Source organism: Paroedura picta, chromosome 4, assembly GCF_049243985.1.
Source record: "Paroedura picta isolate Pp20150507F chromosome 4, Ppicta_v3.0, whole genome shotgun sequence".
Taxonomy (NCBI): domain Eukaryota; kingdom Metazoa; phylum Chordata; class Lepidosauria; order Squamata; family Gekkonidae; genus Paroedura; species Paroedura picta.
This window is the reverse complement of record NC_135372.1, coordinates 29,791,975-29,816,885: the sequence shown is the minus strand read 5'-3', so window position 1 is coordinate 29,816,885 and position 24,911 is coordinate 29,791,975. Positions and strand designations below refer to the sequence as shown.

Below are 24,911 nucleotides of genomic sequence, written 5' to 3'. Positions count from 1 at the left end.
GTGGTCTCAGGTTTTGCACTTCATGTGCTTTTCAGATACACGGCTTGATCCATAAGATGATCCATAAGATGACGGTGGATTTTGAGACCTTTTCAACTAGAGACCGACCTGTGCGATGCAGAAAATCCTTTCACCTAATCCGTGCCATCCTATTTAAGCAAATGTAGAGAGCCCAGCACATGTCTAATGTGGGCCAGACCCACTTCAAAATGAGATAGGTAAAGGTAAAGGTATCCCCTGTGCAAGCACCGAGTCATGTCTGACCCTTGGGGTGACGCCCTCTAGCATTTTCATGGCAGACTCAATACGGGGTGGTTTGCCAGTGCCTTCCCCAGTCATTACCGTTTACCCCCCAGCAAGCTGGGTGCTCATTTTACCGACCTCTGAAGGATGGAAGGCTGAGCCAACCTTGAGCCGGCTGCTGGGATTGAACTCCCAGCCTCATGGGCAGAGCTTTCAGACAGCTGCCTTACCACTCTGCGCCACAAGAGGCTCTTTCAAAATGAGATGGCATAGGACAAAAGAATGGTAGTACCAGTACTTGGTCATAAAATATAAGGGGAAAATTCCTTTGGCATATAGGAAGGATCCCTCCTGAATACTGAGACCTTGTGAAATACACACAATTCCTTCCTGGCCAATAAACCCCCTAATTCAGAAATCCTTGCAGAAGTCATTCTACAGGAAAAAAAAGTTCTTCCAAGAAGGAAATGTTATATTCTGATGATTTGAACAACTCCAATGGTGATTTGTTCAAGGCCCGTAACCCTTTAGAAAGCTTCCCAGGAGGAAAGCTGTGTCTAAAGGGAGGTACAAACTGTCCAGTTCCTTTGAGGTAATGCCCAATGTGCCTTTAAGAAGAAAAGTGCAATCTTCCACGCCCCAGAATAGCAGTCCATTATGCAACCTGTCTTTTAAAGTTTCTGGTCTTTAAAAGCTGATTCCAGCCTTCGTGCAGAAAGGAAAGGATGTCTTGGAGGTAGGCTATGGTGGGCCCAGCTTTTTAGTATTGTCGGCCTGCGTTTGAACATCAGCCGTGCATGTTTATACAGAGATGGCTGGGAGCAGGTTTTCTGAACTGCATCATGATGTCATCTATCTAACTTGGAAATCTCAACCTTTCTAAAGCCACCTGTTCAACCCCTCAGCTTTCAGCTCAAGTCAAAGAGGAATGAACTGATTCTTCGACAAGGAGAACCCATCTGCTTGGCGGTCTCCATGGTGGAGACCGTGATGTCTTCATTAGTTCTGAGGCCTCCAAAAACTGCCAGAAAGGAGTTACGGAAATCACCTCTGCTGCCTCTCTTGAAACCTTGTTCGTGCCTCTGCTGATCACTGTGGTCAGAGGAAGGCGTACAGCAGATCGTTGGGTCTAAATTCTTCCTGCTCCGTTGACTAGGAAGTTTGGAAGACCTTACAGGCGTTCTGCTTTCAGACCTACCAAACTTTATCCCCGCCCAATCAAACAGGATTTGGGAACACCATCAGTCTGATGCTTCCTTGCTGATCGATTTGCACCTTGGCTGTAGTATTGACTGTGCACACCAGCACCTACTTAGAATCATAGAAAGGACCTTCAGGGCCATTTAGATCAACCCCCTGCAGGATTCAGGAAATTCATACAACCCCCCCCCCCCCGCACACACACAGTGACTCCAATTCCATGCTCAGATGATGCCCTACACAAAACCCCCCCAGAAACCCTGGCCAGTCTAGTCTGGAGAAAATTCACCTCCCAACCCCAAAGTTGCAATCAGCATTTCCCTGGCCATGCAAGAAAGGGCCACAACAGCCAAGCATGGACACAATCCCTTCCTGCCCACCCATTCACCATCTGCCTAAGTACACAGAACCAGGATTTCTGTCAGATGGCCATCTAGCCTCTCCTTAAAAACATCCAGAGAAGAAGAACCCACTACCTCCCAAGGAAGCCTGTTCCACTGAGGAACTGCTCTGTCAGGAACTTCTTAGCTGAAAATTAATTTCATCCCATTGGTTCTGGTCTGCCCCTCTGGGGCAACAGAAAACAACTTTGCTCCATCCAGTGACAGCCCTTCAAGGACCTGAAGATGGCTACCATATCACCTCTTAGTCCTCTTTTCTCCAGGCCAAACAGACCAAGCCCCCTCAATAGGTTCTGGAAGGCAATCAGTGCTAGAATGATTGATCCAAGTTCCAGCCAGTTCATACTGTTCATTTCTTCCAATGGATGCCATCTGCCTTGCACAATCTGATCCTTGTGGTGTGTCCCCTGGCACCTTCTGCTGCTGTCTGTAATCACCAACAGGTAAGGATGCTGAAACATACTGAGTCCCCTTGTCAGATTTGGTCACAACCACCAGTTTAGTGACTTCTGGGAGGGGGGGGGAGGTGGAGTATCTTGACGTATTTGTGCTATTTTTTAAAAATGCCCTTCTGAGTGCATTGTGAAAGGCAGGCCCGAGGAACCAGCCCGTTCCATACAGGTGGGATTATGCACTTTCAATGTGCTTTTGAAGCTGGATTTCCCTGTAAGAAACAGGACAATCTGCTTCGAAAGTGCATTACCCGATGTATGCGGAATGGGTGCAGATAATCAGGCCCAGTACTGCCAACTGGTGCATGAGGTCCACCAAACTCTCTTTCCAACTATTTTTACCTGCTTCTTTGCAGATAGAATCAATTTGCCCAACCTTGTCTGAATCTCTGGAGGGTGTGAAATGACTTTTTTGTTGTTGTAGTTCATTGACCCAGGTAACCATGTTCTTGAACAGGTTGCATAGTGCACGGGTAGTCAGCCTGTGGTCCTCCAGATGTCCATGGACTACAATTCCCATGAGCCCCTGCCAGCAAACGCTGGCAGGGGCTCATGGGAATTGTAGTCCATGGACATCTGGAGGACCACAGGCTGACTACCCCTGGCATAGTGGACTTGGCATCCTCGCTCACCTCACCTGCCTTCTTGGCACTGCTGAGGCCATCAGCTAGGTCTTAGGGAGTCTATCAGAACAACCAGGACCTTGGTAAAGACCCGCACAGATTAATTCTTATTTATTTATATTGAAAATTTTATACTGCCCCTCACTTTTCCAGCATGTTCCGATTTCGTTGAATTCTATATCTTCTGGGGTGTTCGCTACACCTCCCACTCAAAAATTTAATGAGGAGTCCCTCCACCCCCTTGTCCAGATCCTTGATTGAAAGGTTGAAAATCACCAGACCCAGTAGCAGAGCTCTGTGGCACTCCGTTGCTCACCTCCCACCAATCTGATAAAATACCATTGACAGCCACTCTCTGGGCACAGTTTTCTAGCCAGTTCCCTATCCATGTAACCATCTAAAAACCCAGCCTGCAGTCTTCCAGATACCCATCATAGGTCACGTTGCCAAAAGCCTTACTGCCATCCAGATAAGTCTAGTATTATAGGCTAGAATTCTTCCCCCAATACATGTTTTCAAGAAGCTTAGCTGTGTGCAGAAGACAATGAAGGCGTTTAGTTGAGAATTTCCCGCAAGAGGAGGGAGTGCAGAATGGTTTTTATACCCCACTTTTCTCTACCCGAAGGAGTTTCAAAGCGGCTTCCAATCTCCTTCTCTTCCTCTCCCCACAACAGACACCCTGTGAGGGAGGGGAGGCTGAGAGAGCCCTGAGATTACTGAAGAAGAAGAGTTGGCTCTTATATGCCGCTTTTCTCTACCCGAAGGAGGCTCAAAGCGCCTTCCCTTTCCTCTCCCCACAAGAGACACCTTGTGAGGTGGGTGAGGCTAAGAGAGCTCTGATATTACTGCTCAATCAGAACAGCTTTATCAGGGCTGTGGCGAGCCCAAGGTCACCCAGCTGGTTGCATGTGGGGGAGCACAGAATCAAACCCAGCTCGCCAGATTAGAAGTCTGCACTCCTAACCACTTAACCAAGCTGGCTCCTTGAAGACGGAGAGGATCTGTACCTCACTTTTTACCACCCAAAGGGTCTCAAAGGGGTTTACCACCGCCTACCCTTCCTCTCCCCACAACAGACACTCCGTGAAGCAGATCAGGTTGGGAGAGTTCTGATCAATGTCAGCTGTAAGCCAAGAGACAAATGAGAAAGAAACTTTTCTTCACAAGAAAAAAAAGAACCTTCCACACCCATGCATGCAAAAATCTAGCAGAGCAAGTGTAAAGGAACATAACATGATCTCCACCGTAACTTGCTAATTTTCTGCATGCATGGGCTTTGCTGATTGCTCTATCAGCGTACTCAGCATCCTAAGCCTGTTAGAGAAAATGGGACTATTTCATGTAACGGTCATAATATTAGACACACACACCCATGCTAAAATCCACCATTCTATTCCATGTGGATCAATCCATGCAGTCCAGGTAAACACTGCAACTAAAGGGGGCAGAGGTAGAGTGGGAATTCTACAACGAACAGCTGGTAAATTATTCTTGCAGGTAAAACCACACTGCATTTGTCAGAGAACATAAGAGCAACTCTGCTGGATCAGACCAATGGTCTATCTCAGGGGTAGTCAAACTGCGGCCCTCCAGATGTCCATGGACTACAATTCCCAGAAGCCCCTGCCAGCAAATGCTGGCAGGGGCTTCTGGGAATTGTAGTCCATGGACATCTGGAGGGCCGCAGTTTGACTACCCCTGGTCTATCTAGTTCAGCATCCTGTCTCATGCAATCAGTTCTCCTGGGCAGCTAACAACAGGGCACAGAGGCCGAGGCGTAGAAAAAAACACATTCACGGACACCACAGTAACTGGCCAATAGGACCTGACAGAAGCCCCCTCCAGTCCCCAGCACAAGCAAAACTGGGCAACGGTTAAGATTTCTGCAATCAATGGCTTTTTTTTTTTATTTCAGTTATCAGGATCCAAAGATGTCCTTTGCAGGCAGAGCCTTTTAAAGCTGAATTCATAGTTGCTTGCCAGCACAAGAGCATCAAAAGTCTTCCTCTTGGTACTATAAACATGCCCCTCCAGTCCATCCATGGCCCTTCCCCTCTCTATTTCTGGTTCTCATCACAACCTTTAGGATCATAGGCGGCTTGGATTTTCAGGATGTCTCCCTCCACCTCCACCTCCTGCCGGGCTGACGGTGTCTCCGTCGTCGCCGGTGTCTCCGTCGTCGCCGGTGCTGGGGCCTGCTCTTCAGTCCACATGCCCATGGGGTGCTGGAAGGCAAACTCCATCACTTCGTCCATCAACTGCTGTGCTTGAGCCATGATCTCCAAGCCCTTCGCCAAGAAGTTGCCGGGGAGGTCGGCAAAGCGGTGGGCCAGGGTGAAACTGGTGTGCAGCTCTGTCATGTGCTGGTAGGTTTGCTGCAGTTTCTGCTTGAGGTTGAGAGGCAGGTCCTTCAGATTGGCCAAGAGGTTCTTGTAGGTGCCCTGGAGGTCGAGGGTCAGGGTGCGAGACATCTCCAGGGTCTTGGCTTCTACCTGGTAGAAGAGAAAAACAACAAACCTGCATTCGTTCCCTACAGGCTGAAAGGCGTAACCAAAGTCTGCTCCCTACACAGCAAGGCTAGTGTCAGCATGCCCTGGAGCTGGCTTCTCCCTGCTCACAGGGAGATCTGCGAGATCTCTTCTGATGCCTGTGCGCACACTGGGGTAGCCATCCTCCAGGTGGCCCCTGGAGATCTTTGTCTATTACAGATCTTCAGATGATCATGGTCAGTTCCCCTAGTGGTTCTCAACCTGGGGGTCAGGATCCCTTTGGGGGTTGAACGACCCTTTCACAGGGGTCACGGCAGGGCTGGCAGCTTGGCTGGGGAGGCGCCATCTACACAACAGCCTTGCGGGGTAGATCGAGATACAGCGTTTGTCTGTCTGGAGCAGCGGAAAAGAACGAGATCGGCATGGTGGAACAAGAGGCAGAACAGAATTGAGAAGCCCCAGAAAAAAACCAATTTATATAGAATCATGAACAATGGATCTTCACACCATTGGTCAGTTTCAGTTTAATTTCTGTAAGAGAACCCTTGCATAATTTTATGGTTGGGGGTCACCACAACATGAGGAACTGTATTAAAGGGCCGCAGCATTAGGAAGATTGAGAACCACTGGCCTAGAACAGGGTTGGCCAAACTGTGGCTCTCCAGATGTCCATGGACTACAATTCCCATGAGCCCCTGCCAGCAGGGGCCACAGGAAGCCAAGGGAGGCCCAAAATGGCTGCTGTAGCTTACTTTTAGTCTCGCCCTAAAGATCTGTGTGCTGTGGTGGCAGTTGCTGCCAAAGCAATGCTTTTAAGAATCTGTGCAGCCAATCAAGCAGACTTGCTAGGCAAAAGCCCCACCCACTGTCTAAAAGAACTCAGTGGGCACCATGTTGGGGACTCCTGGGCTAGAGGTTTGCTTTACTATAATAAGATGACAATTTAGGGAGAAGGTGGCAGGCCTTACCTCCTCCTCAGTGCCTATTGGCCTACAGAAGAGAGAAAATACTATTATATGATATATACCCAGCAGAGACCATAGGAGAGGTACCCTACTGTAGAGATCCCCAACCTGTGGGCCGCGGACCACATGTGGTCCTTCGACTAATTGGAGGTGGGCCCCGAAGGACGCCTTCTCCCCCCCCCCCAGCCCTTTACAACACACTTTGGGTGTCATTGTCTCCCATCACTCCCAGATGGGACTATCTCTCTGCAGAGAAACAAGCTCAGGGTTCCCATTGATCTGTCATTGTCATGAGTTAAAATCTCCATGAAAATAAAATGTTCCTTATGTTCATTGTTGTGGCGCGTCTGTATCTTATTTTGAAGGGATGTTTAAACATAACCATAGCGATCAGAGAGTGTTAGGGCAGTGGTTGAGAGTAGAGGTGTCAACTACCCCCCCCCCCACCGGGCCTCAGTAAAATTGTCAAGCGTTGAGTGGTCCCCAGTGATAAAAAGGTTGGGGACCACTGCCCTACTGGATTAGTATAATGGTCCATCGAGTCCAGAGGTGGTCAAATTGTGGCTCTCCAGATGTTCTTGGACTACATTTCCCATGAGCCCCTATTGGCCAGGCTGGAAAGGGGCTCAAGGTAATTGTAGTCTACAAATGTCTGGAGAGACAGTTCCAGCCCCCCCTGATTCTAGTCCAGCATCCTGTTTCACAAAGTGGCTGGCCAGCTGTCCTGAAGGCCAACCAGACAGGCCATCAAGGCTGAGGCCTTCCTCTGAGGTTACTTCCTAGCACTGGTATTCAGAGGTTGACTACCTCTGGATGTGGAGGTTCCCTTTAGTTGTCGGCAGGCTTGTCTGATCCCTTTGAAAACCTCCTGAACACACTGAAAATGTATACCCAAAGCTGTCTAATACCAAGTCAGGCTATTGGTATTTCAGGAGTGGTATGGTCTTTTCTAGCACTGCCTTTCAGCTAGATGGTAGACATCATCTAATTATAATCTACATAGCTGAGGAAACAAAGGTCTTCTGTAAAGCAGGTGCTCTGAGCCTCACACACTGCTTCATGATTCCCTATCACTGGATAAGCTTCGTGATTAGAAGCCCCAAGCAGTGATCCATGCAGAGACACAACAGGAATCATCTTTAGATAATCAATGATTCTGCTCTTGTAGGACTAACCGAGTGTTTGAATGGCATCTTGCACAGAGATCCAGCCCAAATTTCCCAACATATGGTAAAAGAAGAGTTAGTTTTTATACCCCGCCTTTTGCTGCCCGAAGGAGTCCCAAAGCGGCTTCCAATTGCCTTCCCTTTCCTCCTCCCACAACAGACACCCTGTGAGGTCGGTGGGGCTGAGAGAGCTGAGTTTCTCTCAAACTGCTCTGTGACTAGCCCAGGGTAGCCCAGCTGGCAGCATTTGGAGGAGCGGGCAATCAAACTTGACTCGGCAGATTCGAAGTCGCCGCTCGTAGCCACTACCCCAAGCTGACTCTTACAGAGAGGCAGCAGGCAGCCTCCTCACCCCACCCTGCCCAAGGGCCATGTGGAGGCCTTGAATTATTTAATGGGTATCTTTCACACTAGTGGGCCACAGCAACCAGCTTGGGGGACATTAGGGATGCCAAACAGGGAGGAAAAAGGTACTTGGGTAGAAGGGAAGCCGTTTTCTTCTCTACAGCCAGGCACAGTGTAAATCATCAGAGCCTCGTCGCTGGAGATTTCCGTGGCAGAAGGCGCATCAGTCTCCCTTGTGCCTGCGCGCTCAGCAGGGGCAGTCGTGCCCGCCTCTGTCGGGGTTACATCCTGTGGCATCTCAACCTCCACAGCGCTGTGGGGCGGCACTGTAGAGGGTGCGCTGGCTTCAGCCGGGCTGCTGCTTGTGGCTGGAACTTCCTCTGGCTTGTTTGGCGGAGGCTCTCCGATGCTTTGTTTTTGCTGAGACCACTGGCTGCATATCTCGTTCAGCTTCTCGTGGCTTTTCTTGCACTCTGGCTCCGCCCCTTGTTGAGCATGCTCAATCTGGGATAGGCCGTAGTGTGTGCGTGGGGGGGGGGGAACGAGAGAAGAAAACAAGGAACCCATTAGAACGTGTCCATCACAAATGTGACACCAAGGTCACCCGCCTGCATTCATGTCTCCTGCATTCATGTTTTCGAAGTATTGGGAGCCAGCGTGTGGTGTTTAGAAGAGCTGGTTTTTATCCTCTGCTTTTTCTCTACCCAAAGGAGTCCCAGCGTGGCTTACAATCGCCTTCCCTTTCTCTCCCCACAACAGACACCCTGTGAGGTAGGTGGGGCTGAGAGAGCCCTGGCAGAACTACTGTAACAGGACTGTGACTAGCCTAAGGTCACCCAGCTGGCTGTGTGTGGAAGAGGAGGGGGGGAATCAAAAGTGGAGGATTCTGATCTAGAGCACAGGCTTTCATTCCCTGTTTTCCCTCCACACTAAGTGAGCTACAGTTTTCTCAGGGCTTTCTCAGCCCCACTGACCTCACAAGGTGCCTGTTGGGGTAGAGAGGAAGGGAAAGATGATTGTAAGCTACTTCTTCTTCTCGGAGGAGAAGGAGAAGGAGAAGGAGAAGGAGAAGGAGAAGGAGAAGGAGAAGGAGAAGGAGAAGGAGAAGGAGCAGAAGCAGAAGCAGAAGCAGAAGCAGAAGCAGAAGAAGCAGAAGCAGAAGCAGAAGCAGAAGCAGAAGAAGAAGAAGAAGAAGAAGAAGAAGAAGAAGAAGAAGAAGAAGAAGAAGAAGAAGAAGAAGAATTCATGTTGAACTCCTTCCCTTCCTTGGACTCTGTCCTTCCCAAGCTCAACCCCAGATATCCCGGAATGTCTTAACTCAAGGTTAGCAACCCTTCTCCAAAAGTGCCCATCTCTGGGGGACTGGAAAAGCCTGGTCATCCATTGCTTGCCTCTCTCCCTCTCTCTTTCCCCGTCTGTCTTTATCCCCAATGAAGACTCAAAGGGACTTTTATAAATGACTTTGACAAAGATTATCTTTTTCCAGACTAAAATATGACCACCGCACAACACCTGAAAAGGAAATGTAGGTAATATAGGCTGTTTTGAATCTGCAGTCGACCTAACACCAGCAAAGAGATGGGTGTTTGTGTGTGACCACTGCCTTGACACCTTCTACCTCCCCACCCCACACATCCCAAAGTCCCTATGATGTACAAACGACACTTGATTGTTCTCTTCCCCCACCCCATTCGTAAGTAGCCTCACCTTCAAGGGACAGGTACATAGGGTTACCAGCCTTCAGGTGGGGCTTCAAGGTCTCCTTAAATTAAAAATTGATAACTTTATTTTTATGGTGGGGGGGATTTAACAACATAAGAGCCTTGCTGGACCTGACCAATGGTCCGTTTAGTCCAGCATCCTGTCTCACGCAGTGGCCAAGCAGTTCCTCTGGAGGGCCTTCATTAGAACATTAAAAGAGCCCTGCTGGATCAATCCAGAGGCATCGGGAATCCATCTCAATCTCTTGTGTGCTATCAGATCAGTATAAATGTTAAAACTGAAATTTCGATGTTTTAATTTTTTTAAAAAAAACCAGGGCTGCTCAGAATGGGAGTGAGTGATGAATGAATAATAAAATTTCCCGAGCCAGAGAAGGCCGGCGCTGCCACTGTCCACACACCCCTCTGAGACTCCCTGAGACATGCAGATCTGCCCAGTTCTGTGCCTACCAAGTCGATTGTCAGCTGGAGCTGGGAGAGGTTACTGTGGGTGCTGCGTCTGGCCAGACGGAGCTTGCCCAAGGCCATCATGTAAGCCCGTTGACGGAGACGGGAAGACAACGCGGTAATCCTGTCGAGACAAGCCGACTTCTGGTGGTCCTCTGAGGAAGTATCCAGCTCTGCCACCGCTTGCTTCAGATTGCCTGCGGGAGGATGGGAGAAGAGGCACTTACAACTCAAACCACTGGCGGGAGGATTGGGGAGACCCGAGTTCAAATCTTCACTCTACTGTCAAATTTGTTGGTTGATTTCAGACCAATCTGTTGCTCTGAGCCTAAGCTTCCCTCACGGGTTGTTGTGAGGTTAAAATGGAGGGGGAAATCATGAAATAACCCATCCCCAGCTCCTCAGGGAGGATGCAAATGCTCGGTACATTGATTGATAGCCATGGGTTCAGGGAACCAACATGGTGCATTGCTTAAGAATGGCAGATTCTTAATTTGGAGAACAGGATTTGATTCCACACTCCTCCACCTGAAGCCTGCTGGGTAACCTTGGTCTGGTCACAGTTCTCTCAGAACCTTCTTGCCTCACCTGCCTCACTCATATTCATGTTTCCTTAATTGTGGTCATGCTATGGTGAGCCAGTGAGGTGTAGTGTTTAAGAGTGGAGGAAAATAATCTAGAGCACTGGGTTTCATTCCCCGCCCCTCTCCAGGGTCATCTAGTTCAACCCGCTTACTGAACCTCTTACCCCCTGGCACGCCACCTGAATTGACCTGAAATAGACCCGTCTTCTGAATTTATGATGGTAGAATTAGGAATTCTACAAGACAAAACCTTGTGAGAGGAGTGGCAAGCAAGATTTCTCCACCAATGTATACAGGAGAAGTATCTGGCCAGAAATCTTGCACAGGGGCAGTTAAAAAATTACTAAAAAGGATTTTTATTCAAACAAAATAACAGACACACAATTTAAGATAACATGTGCATACAGGTGAAAAAAACGAGGTGATCAGGTGCGAAAGAGAATTAAGTTTGTGTCAAAGAAAAGGAGATTTACCATTCAACGAGGTCCAGAAGAAATGGCAACCTGCCTGCAAGCTGGGTTTCATGCATGAAGAGCCAAACATGAGAACAGAAATGGCTTCTCTCTGCTCTTTTAATAGGCAATTTCATACCTTGGGGGCAAGTGCAGGGCATAGCAGCTTTGTAACAAAGCCTTGATGTGATTAATTGGGCAATACTAAGGAAATTGAGACTTTGCTAATGGGTGAGCTAGGCTTTGATAAAGAAGCCTTAATGGGTTTATTAGGGAACCTCCAAAATGGATGTAAGGCTCTGGGTGGGGCTGTGGTGTTGGCCAGGAGGAATTTTGTGCCAGGAGTGATTCCCAGGCATGACGGACCCCTTTTTAAAGGGATTTTGATGTACCAGCAATGATTTCATCAGGGATATTAAGGAGAACAATACTTTTAGATGTGGAGGATCCTCGAGAAGACTAGCCACTAAAGAAGAAGGAGAAGAGTTGGTTTTTATATGCCACTTTTCTCTGTCAGTGGCTTAAAATCGCTCTCCCTTTCCTCTCCCCACAACAGACACCCTGCGAGGTAAATGAGGCTGAGAGAGCCCTGATATTACTGCTCAATCAGAACAGTTTTATCAGGACTGGGACTAGCCCCAGGTCACCCAGCTGGCTGCATGTGGGGGAGCGGGGAATCAAACCCGGCTCACGAGATTAGAAGTCGTTGATCCTAACCACTACACCAAGCTGGCCAGGAGCTGTCAATTCCTTTGTCTCCATTATGCCAGGGTGAACCCAGGTCTCCCTCCTTCCTCCCCCACCCCCAAATTGAAACAGTGTTCTGCACTTGAATGGGGAAGTTCAGAGCAAGGGAAGCCAAGTGCAGTAGAAGGCCCTTTCTTTCTTTTCCCAAATTGGGGGCGGGGGAGGATTGGAGACAGCAGCCTCGCAGAGGAGGAGGGGAAAATAAATTCAACAGGCAAATCACTGCTGAGAGAAGTGTGGGCTTCTGGAGTGCAGTCACTTTAAAAGAGGGCAAAACTATATCTTGGGAGGGAAGCCTTGGAACCAGGAACCAGGAAGTCTTTGAACTGATGTCCTGGCCAATCAGGGAAGACTGTTTTGCAACGTCAGCATTGCAGGTACAGGCAGGAAGTTAATCCGCAAAACACAGAACATCTACACTTATACTGGGGGCTTTAAAAGCCGAGTTTTCGAATATAGGTAGGGTCATTGCTGAACAATCATGGATGTTGCAGAGGTAAAATTTAAAGCGCCCAAAATTAAAATGGAAATCGAATACAGTGCAGGGGGGAGGGGTTTATTCAGACTGGGAAAGGATAAAAAGCAAAGTGCAGACTTGACCCTGCTCACAGTGAGCCAGAAATAAAGCTTGCAGCCACATTCCTCATTATTTACTTTATTTATATACCGTCCCTCTCTAACCAGCCATCTCAGGGTGGTGTCCAACCTTAAAATACATCATTACAATAGTAGAACTGAAAACAATAAAGTAACATTAAGTCTTGACCATATGAATTAGTTAACAGTAATCCCGCTGGGAATGGGAGGAGAATAGGGGAGAGCAAGGGGAGGAAGGCCCAGTCTGGTTGTATCAGTTGGGTTTCCACTGGCCTTCACCATAAGCTTGGCGGAAGAGCTTCATCTTGCAGGCCCTGCGGAACTTTGTCAGTTCCGCCAGGGTTGTGATCTCATCTGGGAGCTCATTTCACCAGGCAGGGGCCAGGGCTGAAAAAGCGCTGGACGAGGCCAAGCGTATTGCCTTGGGGACGGGGGACGTTCAGCCGGTTAGAGTCAGCTGATTGCAGCATCACTCTCAGGGGACATTCAGACAGAGCCTGGACTGTGTATGGCCTCTAAGGTCAATGCCAAGATTTTGAACCACCCTTGCACGGTGAAGGATCTCCCATGGGGAGTATAGCCCCTTCTCATTTTACTTACTTATCTCCTCCTCGGTTAGGGGCATGTAACGGTCCATGGCTTCCTCTGATTTGTCCAGAAGTCGGTCCACGGTGCGCACAAAGAGCTGGCAGATCCTACAGTTCATAAGACTATGAAGTTTGCCAGAAGCATCCTCTTCCGTGGCAGCGTGGCTGGTATCTTCCTTCATAAGGCTGGATGCTTCCAACTCTGCCTCCTTCAAGATAGACGTTGTCGCTTGTCCAAGGACCTAGAAGAAACATCAGTGGATGGAAGCACTGCCTTAACTTGGATGGCCCCATCTCGCCCTGCCTCATTAGCTCTCAGAAACAAAGCAGGGTCAGCCTGAATTAGGCAGGAATCGCCAAGGAAGGCCAGAATACCTAAGCAGAGGCAGGCAGTGGCAAACCGCCTCTGAAAGCCTTGAAAAGCCCTGCTATACGCTGGCTACTGCAACTTAGAAGCCGTTTTCCCTGTCAATGGAAGCATTTAATCATCTAAAGAAAAACACAGCGACACAAAATTCCTGTTTTGCACTTGCCACCTCTGGGAATAGGTTCAGGGGCTGGCTTTCAGGGACAAGTCATTTTTTTTTTACAGTGGCGCTTCATTGTGGTACTAGGAGAGCTGCAAAAAGTTGGCAAGCCGTGCATCAGTCAGCTTGGCCCTCAGAAGGGTTGGTTGATGTCTTCTCAGCCAGTGCTCAAGCACCTTCATGTGCCTGCATTAGGTTGGAGGAAGCGACGTTCTCCTGGGCTGATTCTGCACTTACTTTGCTTTTTCTGTTGTGGATCCTGCTGAATTCAGATTGATTTGAACTTGGGTCTCCCCCCCCCCATTGAAACAGCACTCGATTGAGAAAGCTCTGAGCGGGGAGGGGAGCCAAACACAGCAGGAGCCTCTTTCTTTCTTTTCTTGAATGAGGGGGGTGGGGAGAGGATTGTAGACAGCAGAGGAGGGGAAAAAAAAACCAAGAGGCAAATCTCTGCTAAGAGAAGTTAGGACTTCTGGAGCACAGTCACTTTAAGGGGAGCCTTGCAACCAGGAACCAGGAAGTCTTTGAACTGATGTCCTAGCCAATCATCTGCACATTTATTTATGGTGGTTTTTGAAGGTTTATATCCACCCCAGGATATTGTGGGGGAAAGGTAGGGTTACCATGAATCAATCATGCATGTTGCAGAGGAGAATTATAAAGCACCCAAAATCAAAATGGAAATTGAATTCAGTATAGACTGCAGGGATTTGGGTAAAAAGCCCTGTGCAGACTACACCCAAATGAAAGTAAGAAGGAAGCTGAGCATCTTATGTGTGCACCAAGGAAGAGAGAATCGATCAGGACATGCTCATCATATAAAATCCTTTGGTGCCTCAAAAGACATTGATTTTGTTTAAAGAAGAAAAAAAGAAAGAATGACATGGAAACATTCCCTCTGGAATGCCATGACGATTCCGTTTGCAATAAGATCAAGGAGAATCTACAGCAGAGGAAAGGAAGGCTCCTTTTGAGTCCTCTTGATTTCCAAAGTTTTCTTTTTTTTAATAATTTTATTATTTATTATTATATGAAGCATTTACAGAAAAATTAAGAAAAAAGTGACCAGCTGATATGGTTTGCCATCCTCTTTTAACATACATATTCAGTTCCCATCACATATTATTCCTAATCTAGAAGTTTTTACCATTTTTCTTAGCAAAGTGATTGTTAATACATATGAGAATATGATCTATTATAAGAATATATTCTGTTATTATCTTAAATGATATAAGGTCAGTCCCCTTCATAAATTGGCCCTGACCTAAGAGTTACTGCTGCCGTCTTGTTAATACCTATGAAGTATAGTTTGTCATCTTCTTTTAGCATACATATTGGCATACATATTCAGTTCCCATCCCATCCTGATCTAGAAGTTATTACCATCTTTCTTAGCAGAGTAGTTGTTGATACATATGAGAGTATAATCTATTATAAGGATATATTCTATTATTGCCTTAGATGATATAAAGTCAGTTCCCTTCATATATTGGTCCTGTCCTAAAAGTTACTGCTGCTGTCTTCCCCACAGGAAATCAGGAGAATACTCCACTGTTGTACTCATCCTTCAGGTGGTCGCATAAAATGAAATTGTGTTTTTTTCCATAGTAGAGTGTTTCTGATTGCCCTTCTGTCAGGGCCAAAGAAGTCTCTTACTTGATTCTTGCTTGCAGTCGCCTTTGAGTAGGCTCTGTATACTTTATCTATCTGGATCTCTTCCTCTGGTCGCTCAGAAATATCTCCTGATAGCTTCCTGGGTGCTGTCGCTTTTGAATAGACTCTTTTTATTTTGCTGATCCAAATCACTTCCTGCTCTAAATAGACTTCCAGGTTTTCGGTGCTTTCCTTCCTTAAATCTGTTTTCCCAAGTTCTTCAAAGGTACTCTGAGTTTTTACATCTCTAGCTCTCTCCCCCTCCTGTTGATTAACTTCCAAACATTGAAGTTTTGTTTGATTTATTGTTGGCTGAGCTGCGTCATCAGCTGGTCTCTCCAGACCATGAGCTCCGTCCAAAAACTCCCCCTAAATCCCACGGATTTCCTTTTCCTGCTTATTGACTGCTTTCAGTATCTTTGAGTTTCCTTCGCATAACAAATGGAAAAGCTGTGCCTTAGTTAATTCTTCCATAGTTCTAGGCAGTCACAAACTATAAACAGAAAGTCTTGTGAGGTCTCGCGGGAGCACGAGCGATCCCAAATTATCAGTTTGTCGATCTCCGTATCAAGTCAGTTTCCCCCACTGAACTTTCACCAACAAATCTTCAAAGCTCTCTCTTTGTTTGGTTAGTGGATATAATTAGCTGGGAGTCTCTCACTCGACGAAAGAGGGAATTCACTTGTAAATTGGTTGAGGAGGGGGGGGGAGAGCTTGTGGGAAAAGAGAAGGAAAAGCCAGAAAGCTTTCAATCCTTACTGTTGTAAACTTCAGCTCCTGTCAGTCTGGTAAAAGATGGTCTGGGAAGAATGTAAGGTCAGCTGGTCGTTTCAAGCTTAGAGAGTTGTTTGCGACAAGGGCGCCATCGTGACCTTGAGCACACGCCGCTGTTGATCTGGAGAGTTCGGTCTCCCTACCTCCCCATGGATCTGTAGGACCCTCAGGATGCCGTTCCCGGTTCCTGGGGCGACCAGCGAGCAGATTTGCGTATCTGCTCAGGTCTGCCAGGTGCAGATGCTCCTGACCCTCGGCATGGCTTAAGAGCTGGATAGAAGTCCAGCAATTACAGCGCCATCTTCAGTCGACTCCCCAAAGTTTTCTTTCTTAATTTGCCATAGGAAGAGCAATAAGTGCAGGATAACTGCTTGAAAAGGAGACTAACCAACTGCATTTGAATGGATTGTTTAAATCAGACAGCTACTTAAAAAAAAAAAAATCACCACCACCTGCATAGAAATATCTCCCAGATCTGGAGATATAGAAAAAGTACTCAGAGAGACGAAGTGGGAATCCTTGAGCATTGCAGAACTGAAGAAGAATAGAAAATAGACCCGTTTTGTGTTTTCTGAATCCAATACCTTTTCCATGGAAAACTCTGATTCCTTCCCCAGGCTCTGGAATGAATCGCTAGAGGACACCATCTGCAGGGATGGGGCTGGGACCACCAGCGATGGCACAGATATCCCCATACCCTTCCTCGGAGGCGCGTCTCTCTTGGGCAGCAATGCCTGAGGGTCATCTGGAGGCAAGGTCCGATTCCCGCTTGTTTCCTCTCGAATCGCCTTCTCAGCTACAGGAATGGGAAAGCAGCGCATGTTTGAGATACACACATACACACACACACATCATATTGTATAAAATAGGAGAGCAGCCTGGCTGGATCAGACCCCACGCCATTTGCCCTCAGCAGAGGGTCTTCAAAGATGCAATGTTTCTGTACTTGGGGGATCTTGTGATGATCAAGACTAACTTCTCCTCCATAAAGGCCCATCTCATCTAGCTGTTTCCCCACTGTGGCTAATCAGATGCTTCTAGAAAACCCCAAAAGAAGGGCAGGAAGACATCTCCTTCAGTGGCAGCTCCCCACCCTTTGTAATTGGTGTTCATGGAAAATGCTACCTCCACACCTAGAGACTTCCTTTCACTGTTGTGGTTGATGGTGATCAATGGATTTACCCTCTCTGGGTTGCTCCAGTCCTCGTTTGAAGCCGTCTAAGCCCATGGCCGTCAATACATCTTGTGGCAGTGAGTTCCCCAAGTTAACTAAGCATTGTATGAAGCCGACCTTCCATGTGCAGCCCAGCAGCTTCACTGGGTGCCCATGAGTTCCAGTATTAAGTGAGAGGGATATTGCTTCCACCCCCTCATCAATATATCTTATAATGAGCATGGCCCTGTTGCTGATTGCAGCCCTGTAGACAGAAGGGAGATTTCCCCTCAACACTTTTTTTTTGGGGGGGGGATTTAAATAGGGGGGTTTGAAAGTACCGCCATCTTACCTGTTGTTGATGATCATTGTTGTTGTTATAGCCTTTTAATGGGGTTTGACGGGTTTTAATGGGGTTTTAGTCGGACATATGTGAACTGCCACGAGCCTTTGGGAGTGGCTGTCAATAAACTGAAGTAATAAATAAATAAATAAATAAATAACCCCTGCAGGGTTGTTGTACAATTAAAATGGGGAAAGGTACTCTACCCTGAATGCCTCGGAGGAAGGATGGGATAAAATCACTAACCAATAGTAGCTTTGGATAGCTACTCATGCTGGGTGTTAAGGGAGACCCTACAAATCTGTCGCTGAACTATGCCCATTGCCTCTTACTCACCGTGTCGCTCTTTCTCTTTCTGTCCTGACGAAGTGGATCCGCCACTGTGCACAGAGATGCCGTCGTCCTGCTTTAAGCTAACCTAACAGAGAGAATCAGCTGTGGAATTCACTGCCCCACAACATGGCACTTCATGTCTGCACACAATAGATAATGCTCTTTCAATGCACTTTAGAAGTAGATTTTCCTGTTCTGCACAGGAAAATCCAGCTGCCAAAGCACACTGAAAGTGCATTATCCTACGGGTGCGGAATGGGCCCAGCTTCAACATTTATTTGATAGATTGATTAGTTGATTGATTATGGGGCTTATATTCCTCCCTGTCTTTGGAAACTCTGAGCGGATTGCAAATTTAATATCATCACAAATCCCTATAAAACTCACAGTTAATAATTCTATAGACCATTAACATTAGAGATTTTAAAAATATAATGCAATATTAAATAATTAAAATTGACCATTGTGCTTTCCCCATAAGGTGGGGTGAGATAGTCAAAGCTACAGCACAGATTTTCAGTCTGGTGAGGTCAGGCAGAGAGCCCAGCGGCTTCTGATATCACATTCAATACTGTTCAGATCTGTGGAACGACGGCCACTGAGCTGGTGCTAAAATCTGCCAGGTAAAATCTTGTAGCAGATTCAACTGATCCTTAGTAGAACAGCCAAGTGATATCACCCACAAATTCAGAAATTTGGCATACTCAAGATACCCCTTTTCATAGAATTATAGAATCATAGAGTTGGAAGGGACCTCATGGGTCATCTAGTCCAATCCCCTGCACTATGCAGGACACTCGCAACCCTATCGCTCATCCACTGTAACCTGCCACCCCCTTAAGCCTTCACAGAATCAGCCTCTCCGTCAGATGGCTATCCAGTCTCTGTTTAAAAATCTCCAAAGATGGAGAACCCACCACCTCCCAAGGAAGCCTGTTCCACTGAGAAACCACTCTGTCAGGAATTTCTTCCAGATGTTTAGAAGGAATTTCGTTTGAATTAATTTCATCCCATTGGTTCTGGTCTGTCCCTCCAGGGCAAAAGAGAACAACTCTGCTCCATCCTCTAAATGGCAGCCTTTTAAATACTTGAAGATGGTTATCAGATCCCCTCTCAGTCATCTCCTCTCCAGATTGCAACCATAATGTGAACGGAATTCACTTGAATAAACATAAGTCTCTTCTTCTTCTTCTTCTTCTTCTTCTTCTTCTTCTTCTTCTTCTTCTTCTTCTTCTTCTTCTTCTTCTTCTTCTTCTTCTTCTTCTTCTTCTTCTTCAATATACTGGGCAAAACTCTGCTATATTAACCAAATACCCCGATAAAACCGGTAACAAATGAAGCACCAGTGGTGAATTGGTGCAAAATGGTGAAAAACAGAAATTGGGAGAGTTAACCTGATGAATTACTAAATTTGGTGGTATGATTGCACCCTACAGCACAAAGTATTGGCAGGCCATCCATCCCTGGGTTACGCACTTGATTTACAAAATAAAACAGCGGAGATTTCCAACATGCATGGAATTTCCATTCTTGTGGGGCATAAACATTTGAGGAGCAAAGTCAAAGTGAATTGATCAACTGTCAGATCTCCTGCATTTTGAAATGAAAAGCCAATCACATCCACAAAGCAGCTGGATTGTGGCCACGATTAGAACAGCAGCAACAAACGGCTTTGCCTCAGCTGAAAAGTTGAGGCTGTTATTTTACTTGGTGGCTCAAGCACAGATTGACAATGCTATGACTGGTTTCTGTGAGGATCCGCTGTCAGGTCACCCTGTAAAGGCTCCGAGTCTTGCTCTTCTCACTCACAACCCTCCTGTTAGTCTGCTTGTAGCAGTAGAAAACAGCAAGGGGAGCTTTCACGAGTCACATGGGCAGCAGCTCAAGAAAGCTCCTCTCTTGCCACAAATTTTGATAGTATTTCAGACGCTCTATTTTAACTGTACTGTTTTTGTCCCCTGTCCCCTCACATACCTGGTCTTTCATAACCTCCTTGGAAGCATCGCTTGGTGAAAACTCAGCTGAGATCAGGGTGATATTTGAATCTGAGAGAGAAGATGGGAAGGAAGTCGAACAGCCGAGCAGTGAGATCAGAGAATCTCAAGTCTTAATGTGTCAGGGTCCCCACTGCCATCTAGAACAATGCTTCCAGCCTTTCGTCTGGGCCCCCAAAGTGGATCACAAAGACTCTGAAAGTGGGTCGCAAGCCAGCCCTCTGCAATGGCCACCCCTGCCATTTCCACTGCTCTTTTGTATTTTGGAAAGTAAGGTCTAACTCTGGAAACAGTCTTCCATGATAGTTTGTGCACTAGTGGTTTCATTTGGATTTACCTTTTTAAAGCGCTGCCTTTTTTGTCCATTTCTGTTGGACTGTCTCTTAGCAAGAGCCAGCCACAGACTGTCAGTCAAAGAGTTAAACTGATTAGACCAGCTACTAGCATTCTTGGAGAAAACTTTGGCCCTAGACCCATACCAGTTGGGCTTCCATCCCGGCCATGGGGTGGAGACCTTGCTGGTTACCTTGACGGATGATATCCAGTGCCAGCTGGATCAGGGCAGATTAACTATCCTTGTGCTTTAAGATCTGTCAGCCGTGTTTGACATGCTCAACCATGAGCTGTTAGTTCACCGCCTCACGGGAACTGGGATTAGGGGGACTGTGCTGCAATGGCTGGTCTCCTTTCTCCAGAACTGGTCATAGAGGATTGCTGTGGGGGACGAGCTCTTGGGCTCCCTTGTGGAGTGCCACAGGGGGCGGATCTCTCCCCTACATTGTTCAACATCTCCATGTGCCCTCTAGCCCCACTGGTCCAGAGTTATGGGCTGGGTTGTCATCAATTTGTGGATGACACTGAACTCTATCTCCTAATGGCCATCCGGCTGGACTTCCCCTTGAAACATTTGCCAGTTGTTTGGAAGCAGTGGCTGGATGGCTCAGGCAGAGCCACCTGAAACACATCCCCTCCAAGACAGAGGTCCTGCGGCTGGGGAGACGAGGGCGGGATCAGGAATCTTATACCCCCCCCCACGGCACTTTGCCCTGCCTGTATGAATCTGCTGGTTGTCCCGGGCCCCCAGGACATTCGCCTGGCCTTGACCAGGACTAGGGCGTTTTCAGCCCAGAACCCAACCTGGTGGAATGAGCTCCCAGAAGAGCTGAGTGCCCTGTTGGAGTTGTCACCTTTGTGCAGGGCCTACAGGATGGAGCTCTTCCTCCAGGTGTATCATTGAGGCCAGGGTGAGGTCTTGGAGTTACTCTCAGAGGATCCTCTAGTGTTGGTGAGATCAGGACCCTCGCTCCTAATGAAAGAACTCCTTGACTGTAAGCTGGACAGGGGGTGGGAGTTAGAATTCTATTGTACTGCCATCTTTTTAATGTGTCAAGGGGATTTTTAGGGGTTATACTGGTTAGCCACTTTGGAAAACGTAACGCTTGATGAGTGCCAAGTTCTAATTTGCTTAGGGTGCCAAAATACCAGCCTTCCTCCATGGAGCTGCTGGACAGCTCCGGAGATTACGACTGACCTCCATGCAATAGGAGAAAATGGCTGCCTTGGAAGGTGGAGTCTGTGGCATTGCACCATATTGAAGCCCCTCACCTCCTCAAGCCCTGCCTTCCTCTGGCCCCGCCCTTCCAAATCTCCAGGTATTTGATAGGAACCATCAAGCCCTTTGTGGTTTGTGGTAAGGGCAGTGTTTATTTAGTTTCCCCCCCCCCTGACTAGCAGCAATTTTGAATTGAGGTTTCTAATTCATGGCCGTTTATGTGTTTTGTGTAGCCTTGTGTTTTATGTTCTATTTACCTTTTAAGCCTCCTTGAGTTCTGTAAATAATTAAATAATGACTCATAAGTGTAACACAAAATGCCTGGGAGGAAGGGAGAAAGGAAGGGAACGGTGAGCTCTCCCCTTTTAACACCTCCACGTGCACGCTTAGGTGAGGGCGTTGTATTCCTACATCATTTGGGAATTTCACTTGATACTGTCTTCAATGCCTCTTTCATTCCAGATCAAAGTCTTGAATTCCAGTTTTCCATTTTAATTTTTTTAATAGCAGATAATTCCTAGAATGCTAGGCTGTTATGAACCCTTCCTCCCTCCTTCTTCCTTCTTTCCTTCCTCCCTCTACCCTGGACACTAACCTTTTCCTTCCTTCCTTCCTTCCTTCCTTCCTTCCTTCCTTCCTTCCTTCCTTCCTTCCTTCCTTCCCCCTCCCTCCCTCCCTCCCTCTGGGCCACTGGATGTACTTCCATTCAAAATTGCCAGAAAACAATGTGACCCCACAGATCCTTGCACTAAGATTCTTGTTGTGTGGTGTTTGACTATACCCATTTGCACATCAGTAAAACACCACACAAAAATAATTTTGACTCAGCTGTACACCTGTGCTATACGCTGTACATTATTGAACCGAAATGTCTTGTATTTTTGACTTGCAGTGCCAATAGTTATTCTGATCTAAATGACTGCAAATAAATAAATGTCAATGACTCAATCAAATGTGTGATCATAATCTTTTTTTTTTTCATGTTCCCTTAAGGTCCTCACCTGTTCTACAGGAGATTGTAATACTGGCCTAACTTGCAGGGGTGTGGTAATGATGACCATGACAATATACATAAAAACACCACACCATATGAAAGCTGAATATTACCAGTTCTGCGCTGGGCAGTACTTTTTCAAGATTTTATCTCCTGCCTTTTGTATCTTTCATCATTATGAAAGCAATTTTTGAAGAGGGGAAATTATCCCAATGCACAACTGGCTACAATTATCATCTGCCTAAACGTTTTTTGTGGGGTAGGGATGGATCCCTTGCATCCCCAGGACTCACAAATGCCCAGTCTCTCTGTCTAACCTGGACATTATCCCTGCCATAAACGTGCTCATGATATGCAGATGGGATGGTTTTTCAAGATGACAGTCTCACACCAAGATGGCAGGTTCAAAGCCCCCATGTTGGGGAGGTCGTCTCCCCCTTCAAATCACAGGGCCAATGCCCAGTCCGAATCTCTTACCCACTCACCATTAGCCATGATCTCTGCCCACTAGCTTGGTGGGAGGGTTTCCCAACAACCTTCACGACAACATCGTCTCATTCCACATGGACTGTCCCAAGGGCACTCACGACATTCTACACAGCCTTTGTGAAGGACAATGAAGTCACAGAGCAACAATTGTTACCTCACGGTCATCCCCCAGAAGCCCTAGAGAGGATGGAAGGGTCAGAACTTAATCCCAGGAGAGGTTCTTTGGATAAACACACCAGAATTACTTTTTAAAAAAAATATATAAATACAATTTCTGTACTGCCAATAGAAATTCTTCCTGATTGTCACATTGACTTCTTGCTCACACAACGTGCTTAAATTCAAGTGGGTTGCTAAGTTGGTCTGAAGCAGCAGAACAAAATTGGAGTGTGCTTGCACATGAAAGCTTATAACTTGAATAAAACTGTTGTTCTTAAACTTGGTGTAGTCTGCACGGGGCTTTTCACCCACTCCCAGTTTGAAAAAAATCCCTCCCGTCTACACTTAATTCAATTTCTATTTTTATTTTGGGTGCTTTTAATTTTATGGGTGTTTTTAAAATTATGCATGGGAGGAGGGGGGGGGGAGAGAGAGGGTTGATAAAGAGAACATTTTCTCCCTGCCTCAAAATACTAGAATGAGGGAACCTGATGGGTAGCAGGTTCAGGATGGACAAAAGGAAATACTACTTTATACAGCAAATGATTAAAATGTAGTGATGGCCACAGGCATAGACAGCTTTAAAAGGGGATTAGCAGATTCGTAGAGGAGAGGTCAATCATAGAATCATAGAGTGGGAAGGGGTCATACAGGCCATCTAGTCCAGTCCCCTGCTCTACGCAGGATCAGCCCTAAGCATCCTAAAGCATCCAAGAAAAGTGTGTATCCAACCTTTGCTCAAAGACTGCCAATGAGGGGGAGTTCACCACCTCCTTAGGCAGCCTATTCCACTGCTGAACTACTCTGTGAAATTCCCCCCCGATATCTAGCCTATATTGTTGTACTTGTAGTTTAAACCCATTACTGCGTGTCCTTTCCTCTGCAGCCAACGGAAACAGCATCTTGCCCTCCTCCAAGTGACACCCTTTCAAATACTTAAAGAGGGCTATCATGTCCCCTCTCAACCTCCTTTTCTCCAGGCTGAACATTCCCAAGTCCCTCAACCTATCTTCATAGGGCTTGGTCCCTTGGCCCCAGATCATCTTCGTCGCTCTCCTCTTATTCCGCCAGGCGCATGGTTGAGGCCGGGACAGAGTCCCGGGGGGTTCTCCAACTGGTTCCCAAGTTCCATCAGACAGCTCCTGCTCTCACCAGACTAAGATCAGTGCCCCACCCTGAACATGGTGGGATTAGAATAGATGTATGACGCCATCTTGTTGTACTGTGCAATTGGAACTGGATGGGTAATATTGGGGTTTTTACTGTTTAGAAGAAGAAGAAGAAGAGTTGGTTCTTATATGCCGCTTTTCCCTACCTGAAGGAGGCTCAACGCGGCTTACAGTCGCCTTCCCATTCCTCTCCCCACAACAGACTCCCTGTGAGGTGGGTGAGGCTGAGAGAGCCCTGATATCACTGCTCGGTCAGAACAGTTTTATCAGTGCCGTGGCGAGCCCAAGGCTACCCAACTGGCTGCATGTGGGGGAGTGCAGAATCGAACCCAGCATGCCAGATTAGAAGTCTGCACTCCTAACCACTACACCAAACTGGTTTATATGATTTTATGATGTAAACCGCCACGAGGCTACAGCAAGCAGGTTATTTATATGTTATGAATTGTTGTATTGTTTTCTACGTTATATGTAAACCGCCCTGAGCCTCTGGGGAGGGCGGTATATAAATATTAAAGTCACAGCCAGGCAGGGCTTTAGGCTACTTAGACCAATGACCTGGCTTGGTAGGAAGTTTCATCCTCACAGCGACCTTGCAAGGTAGGCCAGGCTAAGTGAAGAATTGGCCTGAGTAAGCTGGAAAGTGGGCCTCCCCAGTTTTAGGGCTCTGGGGAATGAGAGGCAGGCCTCTGAGAAGGACATCCTGTTCAGGCCTGGTTTAAGGATTTGCGGGCCTGTTGTCCCGGAGCCAG

At 47.1% G+C, this 24,911-nt stretch overlaps 1 protein-coding gene across 1 annotated transcript; it reads right to left on the bottom strand.

Annotated features, from left to right (window-relative positions):
- Positions 1-4,806: 4,806 nt before the first annotated feature.
- On the bottom strand, positions 4,807-22,967 carry LOC143835054 (uncharacterized). Its single transcript, XM_077332166.1, has 8 exons — positions 22,828-22,967; positions 19,777-19,847; positions 17,806-17,887; positions 16,558-16,769; positions 13,033-13,261; positions 10,056-10,249; positions 8,014-8,388; positions 4,807-5,411 (listed from the first exon to the last, which is right to left on the bottom strand). Exons 1-8 carry the CDS (start codon positions 22,835-22,837, stop codon positions 4,977-4,979), a joined length of 1,608 nt encoding a protein of 535 aa, XP_077188281.1. The 5' UTR covers positions 22,838-22,967; the 3' UTR covers positions 4,807-4,976.
- Between the last annotated feature and the right edge of the window lie 1,944 nt (positions 22,968-24,911).

Excerpts from the sequence above, each read along its gene's own strand:
- LOC143835054 (XM_077332166.1), bottom strand. Across the intron at positions 13,262-16,557 it reads CAGAGTTTTCCATGGAAAAG|GTCCTTGGACAAGCGACAAC; the intron begins GTATTGGATTCA and ends TGTTTCTTCTAG. Across the intron at positions 8,389-10,055 it reads TCCAGCTGACAATCGACTTG|ATTGAGCATGCTCAACAAGG; the intron begins GTAGGCACAGAA and ends GGCCTATCCCAG.